Source organism: Dama dama, chromosome 7 (genome assembly GCF_033118175.1).
Source record: "Dama dama isolate Ldn47 chromosome 7, ASM3311817v1, whole genome shotgun sequence".
NCBI classification, from domain to species: Eukaryota; Metazoa; Chordata; class Mammalia; order Artiodactyla; family Cervidae; genus Dama; species Dama dama.
In genome coordinates, this window is record NC_083687.1 from 15,005,286 (window position 1) to 15,022,137 (window position 16,852).

Genomic DNA, 16,852 nt, shown 5'->3' on the forward strand with positions numbered 1-16,852 from the left:
TACTTTTCACGTTATTCCAAAAAGAATTGCTACTTTGCCAGGTTGGTAAACTTTCGTCTTAATAAGTAGGTACATGGCCCATCCTTTGGTCTTAGGCTACTTATCTTATAAATCCAGTGGATTTTACCTTCACTGTGTCCCCTCTATTGGTTCTTTCTTGCTTTCCTCCTCTGCTGCCGTTAAGCTAGGCTCATATCTCATGCCTGGATTCTAGATCCAAAAATAGTATCTCTTGTCAGATTCCCTCTCTGAAATCTACACGACTTATTCTTGGTAAGTAAACCTTTTATTAAGCCCAAACTCTTCATTTATTGCACCAAGGCCTATCATAACCTGGACACACAGTACTTGTTTAGTTGGATCTCCTAGTCTCCTATTAACCAGAACTTGCTGCCCCCTTTAAGTCAGTCTTCATTGTTCTCTGTTCATACCAGAGTTATTTCTGTGCCCTTTTCTCCACTCTCCAACCTGGCTGTCTCTGAATGCCTTTCTTCTCTCTACCCAGACAAATCCTACCCCTCTTCGGGATCACTTTATGCATTCTCTTTTCTTCAGAGCCTTCCCAGAGTTTTCCAAACCATGTCCATCACTCTCCTCCAGAATCCTGTCTCTTTTAGAGTTTGCAGTGTAAAATAGAGCACTTGATGATGTTCTGTTTTCATCTTGTCATTGTTGTTCAGATGCTCAGTCGTGTCTGAGTCTTTGAGACCCTGTGGACTGCAGCACACCAGGCTTCCCTGTCCTTCACTATCTCCCAGAGTTTGCTCAGAATCATGTCCATGTCCATTGAGTCAGTGATGCCATCCAACCATCTCATCCTCCATCTCTCCCTTCTCCTCCTGTCCTCAATCTTTCCCAGCATCCGGGTCTTTTCTAATGAGGTTGGCTCTTCACATCAGATGGCCAAGGTATTGGAGCTTCAGCTTCAGCATCAGTCTTTCCAATGAATATTCAGGGTTGGTTTCTTTTAGGATGGACTTGTTTGATCTCCTTGCAGTCCAAGGGACTCTCAAGAGTCTTCAAACACTGAAAATAGATACCTAATTAAATGATAAGTTTTCATTGAAATTAGCTCAAGGAAGGATTTCATATAATTTGGGTGCTGTGAGAATATTTAGTAGGGGACAGGATCTTCTTAGGGGAGTCACTGAAGGTTTCCCCAAGAGGTGGCATTCTGCCTGAGATATGTAAGATTAGCAAGGATTAGGGAGGTAAAAGGTGGACGATGGGATGGCAGAAGAGTTTGCATGAAGGCCCTGCCTGAGGCCAGACCGGAAGGAGCAAAGTGCAGAGCTCAGGGAAAGGCACCCGAGGAGGTGGCAACGTTATGATTTGCAATTACTGACATCTTTTTGTAGGCAAAAAATTTTACCCACAATCATATTGAAAACTTCTCATAATAAAGTGAGGCAAGGAACACCAATATAAGATTCACAGTAATTTATCACATTTATTCAGTTAGGTGATCATATGCTAAGTTCTTGACTTTTGTTTTCAGAATGTGGTCGAACTATTGCTGGAGCAACCAAAGGGGCAAAAATGATGAGATTGTATGTAGACAACGCAGCCCCAGAGAAACTGAAAGGACAGTGTGTATTTTTTGTTCGCTGTCGCAACGATATCCCTATAAATACTAAAAATATTCAGGAAGTATGTTTACTTTTTTTCAAATATATAGTTAAATATTTTTGCCAGCTTTATTGTGATACAGTTGACATATAACATTATGTAAGTTTAAGGTATGCAAAGAATTTATTTAATACATTGTGAGATGATTACCACCATAGCATTAACTTCATATAATTAACTACTTTTCTTTTTTAGTAATGATGTTTAAGATCTACTCCCTTAGCAACTTTTTTCTTTTTTAAGGTTTCTTTTTGATGTGGACCATTTTTAAACTCTTTATTGCACTTATTACAATATTGCTTCTGTTTTATGTTTTGATGTTTTGGCTTCAAGGTATGTGGGTTCTTAGCTCCCCAGTCAAAGATCAAACTTGCATATCCCCTACATTAGAAGGTGAAGTCTTAACCACTGGATTGCTGGGGTTGTCCCAGCAGCTTTCAAGTATATGATATAGTAATTTATGCTTTTGAACTGTGGTGTTGGAGAAGACTCTTGAGAGTCCCTTGGACCGCAAGGAGATCAAACCAGTCCATCCTAAAGGAAATCAGTCCTGAATATTCATTGGAAGGACTGATGCTGAAGCTGAAACTCTAATACTTTGGCCACCTGATGTGAAGAATAACTCATTGGAAAAGACCCTGATGCTGGGCAAGATTGAAGGCAGGAGGAGAAGGGGACAGAGGATGGGATGGTTGGATGGCATCACTGACTCAGTGGACAAGAGTTTGAGCAAGCTCCGGGAGTTGGTGATGGGCAGGGAAGCCTGACATGCTGCATTCCATGGGGTTGCAAAGAGTTGGACATGACTGAGCAACTGAATGGAACTAATTGTTGACTATGGGGCTTCCCAGGTGGTTCTAGTGGTAAAGAACCTGTCTGCCAATGCAGGAGACACAAGAGACTCGGGATTGATCCCTGGGTTGGGAAGATCCCCTGGAGGAGGGCATGGCAACCCACTCGAGTCTTCTTGCCCGGAGAATCCCATGGACAGAGGAGCCTGGCGGGCTGTGGTCCATAGGGTTGCAAAGAGTCGGACATGACTGAGTGGCTTAGCATGGTACATTGTTAACTATAGTCACCGTGTTGTACGTTATATCCCCAGAACCTAGTCATCTTATAACTGAAACTTTGTACCCTTTCACCAGTAGTTTTTTTGTGTCAAAGTTCTGGGCAGAAGCCTAGTTTCATTGTTCTGTCTTTGCACTGACAGTTTTCTGGTCTCCTTTTCGTAGATAGGGCAACTGTCAACCTAGAACTTTCTTTTTGCAGGAGGCTCAATTTCATTTCCCTCACATTGTGTATGCTGCAGGCCATAACTTCTTCCCTAGGCAGAATTTAAAGCACCAGAGAAAAAATGTTTGCTTGATGAGCAAGCATCTGAATGGTTAAATGCGGGCAGAATATAAATTTGTTGATTTTAGAACCCTAATATTCACCACTTAAGTTTTCCTAATAGTTTATAAGATGTATTGTCTATACTTACTTCAGTGTAAAAATAGATTTTGGTTTTCAGTTCTTAATGGGACCAGCATATAAAATAACCTTTGAACATTATCCTTCCAGGAAGTGCTATTTACTGTTCTGGATGCATCGGAAGGACTGCTAGTTGGGATTAGAAATATGCTGGCAAATATATTTCTACCGGCTATTCTTGCGACAAATAATTGGGGTGCTTTAAACCAGTCCCAGCAGGGAGAATCCGAGAAACACGTTTTCACTGAAACCATCAACAGATACCTTTCCTTTTTAGATGGTAAGTATAATATTTAATGTTTAATAAATTATTATAAATAAGCAAATTAGCTATAAGATATGTTATTAAAAATAAACATTAGAGGAAAAATTTCCATCTTAAAAGGTGATGTTAATCAAAGTAATTATGGGACCTAGAGATAAGATATTTAATCATTACAACTTCTCTTTCCAGGAATTTTTGAAGGCATAAGATACATTTTCTTTTATATTTTCTGTTGAGGAAGAAGTCTCTTCCTATATTGTTTATGAAAATTTTTACCATATTTAAAAATATATACTTTAGTATTAACTCTGTTTAAAATATACATCATTTCATATTGATAAAAATAAATTTTAATAATCATAGCACAGTCTAATGCTCAATTAGAATTATACTTCTATAAAATATTGAATCTCTAACATTTTGGTAATTACAGCTTGAAACCACACATTGATGTTTAACACACTGACATTAATCATCTCTTCTCAATATTATTTTTTCCCTTTTAGGTGCTAGAATAAGTATTGAGGGAACAGTTAAGTTAAAGAAAATAGACAATGTTGATTTTTCAAAACTGTATACCTTTGAAGGCGTGACGCTTGCAGCAAACAACTCAGAAACTGTTCGTCAACTAGAGGACGTGCTGATGATATGGTACAAACAGATCGAACAGGTGAGCTGGCTTGAGTGACTTTGTCAGATGTGCGCTGTGGTTCTCATCTGTGTCCTAATCATTGCATTTTGTTCCTTAACGTAAAAGGAAGAGGCACCTTCCAGATTCTACTATGAAATTCAGCCTCTTCTTGATTCCAGTGCAAAATCATCGTTCTCTTTGGACCATTTAAAATCACCCGTAAGATATTTCTCACTTTAAGGAGGAAACCGTAACAGTATGGCTTGAGGATAAAATAATAATCAGGAATAGCTAGCATTCATCTGCAATATTTTATATATTGTTTATGCTTTTCGTTAGAGAGGAAAACAACACAATGAAGAGCCTGTAGCCACAATGCTGGATAATTAATAAATGCTTCTTGGTTCATCAGTGAAATTGTCTGTGTTGACAGAGAGGTTCAAACTAGGCTCATTCATATTAGTGCTGCAGTTGCAAGTCTGCAGCTCTGTGGCCAAATACATTTTCTCTGTCAGTAAGAAAAGCAGTGATAGGAATGATGTCACATTCTGAGAGGTGCCAACTTACACTACAAAGGCTGCTTCCAAACTGGATACGATATAATTGCTCTAAATAGGCTCTAGAAACCAGCTCACAGATCTCCAGTTCATGAGCACAGGAGAGTGGAACTGGAGTAGAAAATCTTTAATTGAGTGAGGACTAGGGGAGAAAAGTCTTGAGCAAGCAATAGTTAGAGAACATTTCTGATTTTACCTCTCTCAGAACTGTTAGAAGGAGGGAAGTGTAGTTAAGAGCGGAGAATCTGGAGGAGTTTTGTAAACTCCATCAAGGCCTGGAGTGCTTACCCCGGAATTTGCTTCCAGGTGTTACCAGGTAATAAAAATGAGTAATTGTCCACCTGCAGCTACCTTTAATGCCACTGAGGAAGGAGGGGAGTTGTAAGCCATTGTGGAAATCAAGCTCTGTCCTGCACAGAGCTGAGGAGATCTCCTCCAGTTTTCATGATCAATCGAAATGGATCTTCTTTTATAAAAATGAGCAAGCAAAAGATAATAGTTTAACATGAGGATATTCGGCAACTTGAAATAAGAAAATCAAGTTGGCCAACTGCAGCAAATGGTCTCCAGTTAAGCAGAATCAGTGCAAGAAATCTTTAAAAATCACATCTAGGACTTCCTTGGTGGCACAGTGGATAAAGATCTGCCTGCCAATACAGGGGACATGTGTTCGATCCCTGGTCCGGGAAGATTAGACATGCTGTGGAACAACTGAAGCCAGAGTCTACTCTCTAGAGCCTGTGCTCTGAAACAAGAGAAGCCACCACATTAGGAAGCCTGCACACTGCAAGGAGGACCACAACAGTATGGCTTGGGGATGAAATCATAAAGAATCAGGAATAGCTAGCATTTATCTGCAATGTTTTATATATCGTTTATGCTTTTCGTTAGAGGAAAAGAACACAATGAGGAGTCTGTAGCCACAATGCTAGATAATTAATAAATGCTTCTTGGTTCATCAGTGAAATTGTCTGTGTTGACAGAGAGGTTCAAACTCACCACCCCACTCACCACAACTAGAGAAAGCCTATGTGCAGCAAAAAAGACCCAGCACAGCCAATAAATAAACAAATATTAAAAAACTACATCTAAGATAAACCTGACCTCTTGTCATACACAAAAATTAATTCAGGATGGATCATCGCTAACACTAAAAGAAGAGATACATGCAACAAGATGAATGAATCTCAAAAACATGCTGTGAACAAATCCAGCCTTTAAAGAGTAGTGTGAAAAGTAGAAAAAAAACTATAGATAAATCAGAATATAATGTAGGGCTATATTAATATCTAATTAAGACAGATGGAAAAGAAAAACCTGACATACTTGACTACATCAAAAAATTAAAGTAATACCCATATGGCAGAAATCACTGTAAGCAACATTAAAAGATAATTGACTTTCTGGGAGAAAAATATTATCAGCATGTGTAACAAAGAGTTAGTATCCATAATATATAAAGAACTTGTTCTTCTTTGGGATTGGAATGAAAACTGACCTTTTCCAGTCCTGTGGCTACTGTTGAGTTTTCCAAATTTGCTGACATGCTGAGTACAGCACTTCAATAGCATTCTTGCCTGGAGACCCCCATGGACAGTATGAAAAGGCAAAAAGATATGATGCTTCAAGATGAGTCCCCCAGGTTGGAAGGTGTTCAATATGCTACCATGGTGAAGTGGAGGGCAATTACTAATAGCTCCAGTAAGAATGAAGTAGCTGGGCCAAAGCCGGAATAATGCTTGGCTGGGGACATGTCTGATGGTGAAAGTAAAGTTAGATGTTGTAAAGAACAGTATTGCATAGGAAGCTGGAATGTTAGGTCCACGAATCAAGGTAAATTGGACATGGTCAAGCAGGAGATAGTAAGGCTGAATATCAACATCTTAGGAATCAGTGAACTATAATGGATGGGAATGGGAGAATTTAATTCAGATGACCATTATATCTACTATTGTGGGCAAGAATCCCTTAGAAGAAATGGAGTAGCTGTCATAGTCAATTATAGAATGCAGTACTTGAGTATAGTCTTGGAAATGACAGAATGATCCTAGTTCATTTTCAAGGTAAACCATTCAACATCACAGTAACCCGAGTCTATGCCCCAACCACTGATGTCGAAAAAGATGAAGTTGAACAGTTCTAGGAAGACCTACAAAACCTAGAGCTAACACCAAAATAAATAAATAAATAAAATAAAAAGAGATGTCCTTTTTATCATAGAGGATTGGAATGGAAATGTAGGAAGTCAAGAGATACCAGAATAACAGGCAAGTTTGGCCTTTGGAGTACAAAATGAAGCAGGGCAAAGGCTAACATTTTTGCCAAGAGAATGCACGGGTCATTGCAAATGCCCTCTTCCAACAACTCAAGAGATGATTCTACACATGGACATCACCAGATGATCAATACCAAGATCAGGTTGATTGCCCTTTGCAGCCAAAGATGGAGAAGCTCTATACAGTCAGCAAAAGTAAGACCAGGAGCTGACTATAGCTTAAATCATGACCTCCTTATTGCAAAATTCAGGCTTACATTGAAGAAAATAGGGAAAATATCTAGCTCATTCAGATATGTTCTAAATTCCTTATGATTGTACAGTGGAAGTGACGAATAGATTCAAGGAATTAGACCTGGTAGAGTTCCTGAAGAACTATGGATGGAGGTTCATAATGTTGTACAGTGTTTTTGAGATGATTTTGGAGGCAATGACCAAACCATCTCAAAGAGAAAGAAATGCAAGAAGGCAAAGTAGTGGTCTGAGGAGCTTTACAGATATCTGAGGAAAGAAGAGATGCTAAAGACAAAGGAGAAAGGCAAAGATATGCCCAACTGAATGCAGAGTTACAGAGACTAGCAAGGAGAGATAAGAAGGCCTTCTTAAATGAATAATGCAAAGAAGTAGAGGAAAGCAATAGAATGGGAAAAATTAGAAATCTCTTCAGGAAAATAGAAGATATCAAAGGAACATCTCATGCAAGGATGGGCAGGATAAAGGACGAAAATGGTAAGGATTTAACACAAGCAGATGTGGATGATTTTCTGGAATTCTCTTGCTTTTTTGATGATCCAACGGATGTTGGCAATTTAATCTCTTGTTCCTTTGTCTTTTCTAAATTCAGCTTGAACGTCTGCAAGTTCATGGTTCATGTACTGTTGAGGCCTGGCTTGGAGAATTTTGAGCATTACTTTGCAAGCATGTGAGATGAGTGCAATTGTATGGTAGTTTGAACATTTTTTGGCATTGCCTTTCTTTAAGATTAGAATGAAAACTGACCTTTTCCAGTCCCGTGGCCACTGCTGAGTTTTCCAAATTTGCTGACATGTTGAGTGCAGCACTTTCACAGCATCATCTTTTAGGATTTGAAATAGCTTAGCTGGAATTCTATCACCACCACTAGCTTTGTTCGTAGTGATGCTTCATAAAGCCCACTTGACTTCACATTCCAGAATGTCTGGCTCTTGGTGAGTGATCACACCATCATGGTTACCTGGGTTATGAAGACCTTTTTTTGTATAGTTCTGTGTATTCTTGCCACCTCTTCTTAATATATTCTGTTTCTGATATCGTAAGATATCTTAATATCTTCAGTGATCTGTTGGATCATCAAAACAAGAGAATTCCAGAAAAACATCTACTTCTGCTTTATTGATTATGCCAAAGCCTTTGACTGTTTGGATCACAATAAACTGTGGAAAATTCTTCAAGAGATGGGAATACCAGAGCACCTGACCTGCTTCTTGAGAAACCTGTATGCAGGTCAGGAAGCAACAGTTAGAACTGGAAATGGAACAGCACACTGGTTCCAAATTGGGAAAGGAGTACATCAAGGCTGTATATTGTCACCTTGGTTATTTAACTTAAATGCAGAGTACATCATGAGAAACTCTGGGCTGGATGAAGCACAACCTGGAATCAAGATTGCTGGGGAAATATCAATAACCTCAGATATGCAGATGACACCACCCTTACAGCAGAAAGCAAAGAAGAACTAAAGAGCCTTTTGATGAAAATGAAAGAGGAGAGTGAAAAAGTTGGCTTAAAGCTCAACATTCAGAAAACTAAGATCACCGCATCTGGTCCCATCACTTCATGGCAAATAGATGGGGAAACCATGGAAACTGGCAGACTTTTATTCTTTTGGGCTCCAAAATCACTGCAGATTGTGACCGCAGTCATGCAATTAAAAGATGCTTGCTGCTTGGAAGGAAAGTTTTGACTAACCTAGATAGCATATTATAAAGCAGAGACATTACTTTGCCAACAAAGGTCCGTCTGGTCAAGGCTATGGTTTTTTCATTAGTCATGTATGGATGTGAGAGTTGCATTATAAAGCTGAGCGCTGAAGAATTGATGCTTTTGAACTTTGGTGTCGGAGAAGACTCTTGAGAGTCCCTTGGGCTGCACGGAGATCCAACCAGTCTATCCTAAAGGAGATCAGTCCTGAATATTCATTGAAAGGACTGATGCTGAAGCTGAAACTCCAATACTTTGGCCACCTGACGTGAAGAACTGACTCATTGGAAAAGACCCTGATGCTGGGAAAGATTGAAGGCAGGAGGAGAAGGGGATGACAGAGGATGAGACAGTTGGATGGAATCACCGACTCAATGGACATGAGTTTGGGTAACCTCCGGGAGTTGGTGATGGACAGGGAGGCCTGGCATGCTGCAGTCCATGGGGTCACAAAAGAGTTGGACATGACTGAGTAACTGAACTGAACTAAACTGAGTGATGTCATCCATCTTCTAACAAAGTTAGTTGTTTCTATGTTTTTGTTCTATTACAAATAATAATAATGTCAATACATCTTCATTGAATATCTTTGTTCAGGTCTTGTTTGCACATGTTCAAGAGTTTCCCAGGGGATGGCTGAGAGAAGTACTATATCAGTCTTTTATTGGGCACTAACTGCAAAGCCTTCCAAACAGTGGTTATATGAATTTATAATTTTTCACATAAGTAAATGAGAGTTTCCATGTCTTCAAATCTTCCATTATGTGAAGAATGTCAGGTTTTTAATGGTTGTCAGTATGTTGGGTGTGAAATTGTGTTTTGATTTATTTTACATTACCCTGAACATTGCTGAGGCTGTGCTTTTCTTTTTTTTTTTAATTTGGGTGTGACACATGGGATCATAGCCCTCAGCCCCTGCACTCAAAGAGTGGAGGTTTTTTTTTTTTTTTTTTTTTTTTAATCGAAGGATAATTGCCTTACAGAATTTTGCTGTTTTCTGTCAAACCTCAGCATGTGTCAGCCATAGGTATACATATATCCCGTCCCTTTTGAACCTCCCTCCCGTCTCCCTCCCATCCCATCCCTCTAGGTTGGTACAGAGCCCCTGTTTGAGTTTCCTGAGCCACACAGCAAATTCCTGGTGGTTATCTATTTTACATACGGTGATGTGAGTTTCCATGTTACTCTTCCCATACATCTCACCCTCTCCTCCCCTCTCCCCATGTCCGTAAGTCTGTTCTCTAGAAAGAGTGGAGTTGTAACCACTGGACCCCAGGAAAGTCCTAGGTGGTGCATGCTTAATGGATGTTTAGATCTCTCCTTGTGGAATTGGCTGTTCCTATCCTTTACCTAGCTTTCTTTCAGGTTGCTTGATGACATCTTACTGAATTGTTGAGAGTTTAAATAATGTTTTCCAGCTGTTCATCTTTTGTTCCTGCCTATTGTGTCCTGAATTTTCAGTTGGTATTGGTGTCTTTAGTCATGTGGAAGTTTTACATTTAATGATGTATGTGAGATACAAATGACAATCTAGCCTCAGTTTAGCCACCTCCAGTGACTAGAATCTTTGTGCTTTTTGTATTTAGGAAACACTTTTCCTACTCTCGTGTTGTGAAGATATTCTCCTAAATTACTTATTTTAAATTCTGAAATATATAAAAATGAGTAACAAATGAATAATACTAATAAGTAATAAGATAAACAAATTATTATAAAATGAACACCTGTGTAACTTTTGCACAAGTTAAGACATAGAGCATTAGCCGCACCTTGCAATCTCCATGCATTTCTCTTCCCAGTTTTAACTTCTTTTTCTTCCAGTGGTTACCATTTTCTTGACAGTTATGATATTCCATTCCATGTCTTTCTTTATAGTTTTACCCCCATCTTCTATATTTTCTTTAAATGTTTTGCCGTTTTGTTTTACCCATTTAAGTTTTAATGTATCTGGAATTATTTGTATCTGTGTAGAATGTAAGGGCTTCCCCAGTGGCTCAGCAGTAGAGAATCTGCCTGTGATGCAGGAGCTGCAGGAGATGTGGGAGCAATCCCTGGGGAAGATCCCCTGGAGGAGGGCATGGCATCCCATTCCCATGTTTCTGCCTGGAGAATCCAGGGGCCTGGTGACCTACAGTCCATAGGGTCGCAAAGAGTTGGACATGAAGGAAGCAACTTAGCATACATGCACATATAATGCGAACTAGGAATTAATTTTGTCTTTTCCATATAGTTAGCCAGTTGTCCCAGAACTATATTTAGTCATCCATTCTTTGCTAACAAATTTGTATTATGTGTCAGGTTTCCAGACTATCCCACTGGTCTGCTTATTTGTTTTTTGCATTCACACCATACTGCATTAATTTCTGTTGCTTTTTACTAAATCAACATTTAGTATGCTAATTCCCTTTCAGTGTTTTTCTTCAAAATTACATTGATTATTTCTGGTTAAATGGTCTTCCAAATTAACTTTAAGACTAGTTTGTTACGTATCATGAAAAAAAGCCTTGTTGAGATTTTGATTGGAAATTTCATTGAATGTATACATTAATTTATAGAAAATTGCCATTTTTATATTATTGAATTTCCCAATCCATGAACATGGTGTATTTCTCCATTTATTTATTTATTTTGTGTGCTGAAAGTAAATTTTCTAATTTTCTCCAAAAAGATCTTGTACATCTTTTGTTAAACTCTAGATATCTTAACATTGTTACTGTTTATTGTAGCATATGCTGTCATTTTAGAAATTACATTTTTAGATTGCTGGATGGCTTGTAGAGAAATATTAATATTTAAATACATACAGCCAAAACCTTACTGAATTGTTCACTTTTATTAGTTATAAAACTCTGTCTTTATATATTCTTGAATTTTTAAAATGTGGCCAACCATTCCATCTGTGATTATGCCACTTTTGTTTTTTATTTACAATTCTTATACCTTTTGTTTACTTTCCTTATATTGTTCTGTGATCTCCAGGTCCAGGTTGAATAGAAGTGGGTGGTGATAGTGACAAAATTGTCTTGTCCTTGGTTTCAAAGTGGTATTTTCTACAATTTCATTTTTAAGTATGAGGTTTGCTGTAGATTTTTGGTAGATACTCAGTATCATGGTAAAGATTTTCTCTTCTAGTCTTAGTTTACTAAGGGTTCTTAATATTATTCATTGTTGACTGTCATTTATACTTTTTCTTTAAAAAAAGTGCAAATCATGAGATTTTAAAAGAAGAAAGGAACATTTCTAAGCTTTGAACTCTTTTGATTACAGGTTCTTATTGAGAGTGAGCAGATGAGGAAAGAAGCTGATGACTCGGGTCCACTCACTGAACTGGAGCACTGGAAACGCATGTCAGCCAAGTTCAATTATATCATCGAACAGATTAAAGGGCCAAGTTGTAAGGCGGTTATAAATGTGCTCAATGTTGCACGCTCCAAACTCTTAAAGGTAAAAGGCCTTGTGTTTTAAAGTTAGGTATCCTTCAAAACAAACAACTGGGAAATTACCCGTCTTGAATTGCTTCTTTGCATCAGATACTTGGCACCATGTATTTAGAAATGCTAAACTTTGAGTAGGGCTTTCTCTATGCCATAATTGCTTCCAGAAGAGGAAGAGGAAGTATAACAGTGAAGATTTATTTCTCAGTATTTCACATACAACTTTGATAATACTAGTATAGGGTGATTGCCATTTATTTTTAAATGGTTTTTGAAACTGTAAATCATTACCAGCTCATTGAAATAGAGAACTGCACAGAAAGTCAAAAGCAAAAATGTCCTCTACCATACCTCTCATTCCCGCTGTTCTACCTCTTTTCCTGGAGGTCATATTTATTAACAGTTTTGCCTAATTCTTTTCAGGTCCTTTTCTGTTTCTTCCTTTAACACACATACACACATACACACACACACATCGGTTTTGTGTTTCTAATTTTTAAAAATTACACAGTGTCATACTCTATTTTTCTTTAAATCCCTCTTCCCCCAGAAGCATATCTCAGAGACTTATGCCTGTAAAATCAAGCTGTGTAGTTTTCTAGAACATTAATGCACCAGGTTCTGGCTAATCATTTTCCTGTTTTTAGACAGGAAATGGTTTCTTTTCTTTTTTTTTCAACAATCTTGAGGTAAAATTCATATGCTATTCATCTCTCCCATTTAAGGAGCAAAATTCAGTGGCTTTTAGTATTATCACAGAATTGTGCAACCATCAATTTTAGAACATTTCCATCACTTCAAAAAGAAACCCCTGTACCTTTTAGCTATCACTTCCCATCTCTACCTATCTCCTTCCCCTCATGCTAGTCCTAAGTAACCACCAGTCCACTTTTTATGTCTGTAGATTTGCATGTTTGGACATTTCATATAAATGGAATCATATTGTGTGTGGTCTTTTGTTACTGGTTTCTTTCACCTGGCATAATGTTTTCTAGGTTTATCCATGTTGTAGCATGTATCAGTACTTATTCTTTTTCACAGTTGAATAATATTCCATTTTATAGATGATACCATAATTTGTTATCAGTTTATGAATATTTGCATTATTTCATCTTTTGGCTACTATGAATAATGCTGCTGTGAGCATTTTTATCTGGGTTCTTGTGTGGACAGTTTCTTGTATATGCCTAAGAGTGGGATTTCTGGGTCAAATGCTAATTCTGTGTTTAATTTTTTGAGGAAATTTTTTCCTTGTCTATATGTTCACAAACATTACTACAGTTAAAGCTTCTGTACACCTACAAACAAGTATTTTCCTGGGGTATATACTCTACAACTTTGTTAGTATTTATTATCAGTTAAAATTTTTTTTTTTTTTTTGCCAGTCTGACATATGGAAAATGGCTAGTCATATTTTGGTTTTTGGTTGTTAATAGTGAAGTTGACTATCTTTTAAAGTTTACTGGCTCCCTGCACTTGTTCTCCTGAGAAATATTAGTTTATGTCTTTCTCTCATTGAAAAAATTTCAGATATAAGTTTGTAGATAGTACTGGTTTGTACTGATTCTGATAGTTCTTTATTACTATGGCTGTTTATCAGTTGTTATGTATATTGCATGAGGTAATTCGCCATGGTCCCTGAGCATCTCTGTACATTATTGCTGAATATGAGAAGTTCATTTTGCTGATAGGGATATTTTCTTGGAATAATGTGTTCTTTTAATAACTTGACCCATTCTTGAAGACTCAGAATAATGTAATGTTACAAATAACTAACCTAGAAAAAGTACTCCAGGTAGAAGCACATCTGGCTGAAGCCTGTAGACAGAATATTAATTACAAATGTAATGAGACTTAAGTCACTTAAGATATTTATAGTAACTATAAGTCTTAAATTGAGTTAGACAAGGCTGTGGTCCTGTGATCAGATTGGCTAGTTTTCTGTGATTATGGTATCAGCGTGTCTGCCCTCTGATGCCCTCTTGCAACACCTACCGTCTTACTTGGGTTTCTCTTACCTTGGACGTGGGGGGTGTCTTCATGGCTGCTCCAGCAAAGCACAGCCACTGCTCCTTACCTTGGACGAGGGGTATCTACTCACGGCCGCCCCTCCTGACCTTGAGTAGCTCCTCTCGGCTCTCCTGTGCCTGCGCGGCCGCCGCTCCTTGGACTAAGCCATGCCATGTGGGGCCACCCAAGACGGTCGGGCCATGGTGGAGAGGTCTGACAGAATGTGGTCCACTGGAGAAGGGAATGGCAAACCACTTCAGTATTCTCACCTTGAGAACCCCATGAACAGTATGAAAAGGCAAAATGATAGGATACTGAAAGAGGAACTCCCCAGGTCAGTAGGTGCCCAATATGCTACTGGAGATCAGTGGAGAAATAACTCCAGAAAGAATGAAGGGTTGGAGCCAAAGCAAAAACAATACCCAGTTGTGAATGTGACTGGTGATAGAAACAAGGTCTGATGCTGTAAAGAACAATATTGCATAGGAACCTGGAATGTTAGGTCCATGAATCAAGGCAAATTGGAAGTGGTCAAGCAGGAGATGGTAAGAGTGAACATCGACATTCTAGGAAGCAGTGAACTAAAATGGACTGGAATGGGTGAATTTAACTCAGATGACCATTATATCTACTACTGTGGGCAGGAATCGCTTAGAAGAAATGGAGTACCCATCATGGTCAACAAAAGAGCCCAAAATGCAGTACTTGGATGCAGTCTCAAAAACGACAGAATGATCTCTGTTCATTTCCAAGGCAAACCATTCAATATCATGGTAATCCAAGCCTGTGCCCCAACCAGTAATGCTGAAGAAGCTGAACAGTTCTATGAAGACCTACAAGACCTTTTAGAACTAACACCCCAAAAGATGTCCTTTTCATTATAGGGGACTGGGATGCAAAAGTAGGAAGTCAAGAAACACCTGGAGTAGCAGGCAAATTTGGCCTTGGAGTAGGGAATGAAGCAGGGCAAAGGCTAAGAGTTTTGCCAAGAGAACACACTGGTCATAGCAAACACCCTCTTCCAATAACACAAGAGAAGACTCTACACATGGACATCACCAGATGGTCAACACTGAAATCAGTTTGATTAAATTCTTTGCAGCCAAAGATGGAGAAGCTCTATACAGTCAGCAAAAACAAGACCGGGAGCTGACTGTGGCTCAGATCATGAACCTCCTTACTGCCAAATTCAGACTGAAATTGAAGAAAGTAGGGAAAACCACTAGACCATTCAGGTATGACCTAAATCAAATCCCTTATGATTGTACAGTGGAAATGAGAAATAGATTTAAAGGACTAGATCTGATAGAGTGCCTGATGAACTATGGACGGAGGTTCGTGACATTATTCAGGAGACAGGGATCAAGACCATCCCCATGGAAAAGAAATTCAAAAAAGCAAAATGGGTGTCTGAGGAGGTCTTACAAATAGCTGTGAAACGAAGAGAAGCGAAAAGCAAACGAGAAAAGGAAAGATAACCCATTTGAATGCAGAGTTCCAAAGAATAGCAAGGAGAGATAAGAAAGTCTTCCTCAGCAATCAATGCAAAGAAATAGAGGAAAACAATAGAATGGGAAAGACTAGAGATCTCTTCAAGAAAATTAGAGATACCAAGGGAACATTTCATGCAAAGATGGGCTTGATAAAGGACAGAAATGGTATGGACCTAACAGGAGCAGAGATATTAACAAGAGGTGGCAAGAATACACAGAAGAACTATACAAAAAAGATCTTCATGACCCAGATAATCACGATGCTGTGATCATTCATCTAGAGCCAGACATTCTGGAATGTGAAGTCAAGTGGGTCTTAGAAAGCATCACTAAGAACAAAGCTAGTGGAGGTGATGGAATTCCAGTTGAGCTATTTCAAATCCTGAAAGATGATGCTGTGCAAGTGCTGCACTCAGTATGCCAGCAAATTTGGAAAACTCAGCAGTGGCCACAGGACTGGAAAAGGTCAGTTTTCATTCCAATCCCAAAGAATGCTCAAACTACCGCACAATTGCACTCATCTCAAATGCTAGTAAAGTAATGCTCAAAATTCTCCAAGCTAGGCTTCAGCAATACGTGAACCATGAACTTCCAGATGTTCAAGCTGGTTTTAGAAAAGGCAGAGATCAAATTGCCAATATCTGCTGGATCATCGAAAAAGCAAGAGAGTTCCAGAAAAATATCTATTTTTGTTTATTGACTATGCCAAAGCCTTTGACTGTGTGGATCACAATAAACTGTGGAAAATTCTGAAAGAGATGGGAATGCCAGACCACCTGACCTGCCTCTTGAGAAACCTATATGCAGGTCAGGAAGCAATAGTTAGAACTGGACATGGAACAACAGACTGGTTCCAAGTAGGAAAAGGAGTATGTCAAGGCTGTATATTGTCACCCTGCTTATTTAACTTATATGCAGAGTACATCATGAGAAACACTGGGCTGGAAGAAGCACAAACTGGAATCAAGATTGCTGGGAGAAATATCAATAACCTCAGATATGCAGATGACACCATCCTTGTGGCAGAAAGTGAAGAGGAACTAAAAAGCCTCTTGATGAAAGTGAAAGAGGAGAGTGAAAAATTTGGCTTAAAGCTCAACATTCAGAAAACTAATGATTATGGCAT

General features: G+C 38.6%; 1 protein-coding gene across 2 annotated transcripts in view; it reads left to right on the forward strand.

The window, feature by feature from the left end:
- The first annotated feature begins 1,524 nt into the window (after nucleotides 1-1,524).
- The window catches only part of DNAH8 (dynein axonemal heavy chain 8), a 318,410-nt gene continuing 303,082 nt past the window's right edge, over nucleotides 1,525-16,852 (forward strand). For both annotated transcript variants that reach the window (XM_061146069.1, XM_061146068.1), the window contains exons 1-4: nucleotides 1,525-1,650; nucleotides 3,193-3,382; nucleotides 3,874-4,037; nucleotides 12,057-12,233. In XM_061146069.1, the coding sequence (XP_061002052.1) occupies nucleotides 1,540-1,650; nucleotides 3,193-3,382; nucleotides 3,874-4,037; nucleotides 12,057-12,233 (642 nt within the window). In that variant the 5' untranslated portion in view covers nucleotides 1,525-1,539. The remainder of the gene's footprint in view (nucleotides 1,651-3,192; nucleotides 3,383-3,873; nucleotides 4,038-12,056; nucleotides 12,234-16,852) is intronic.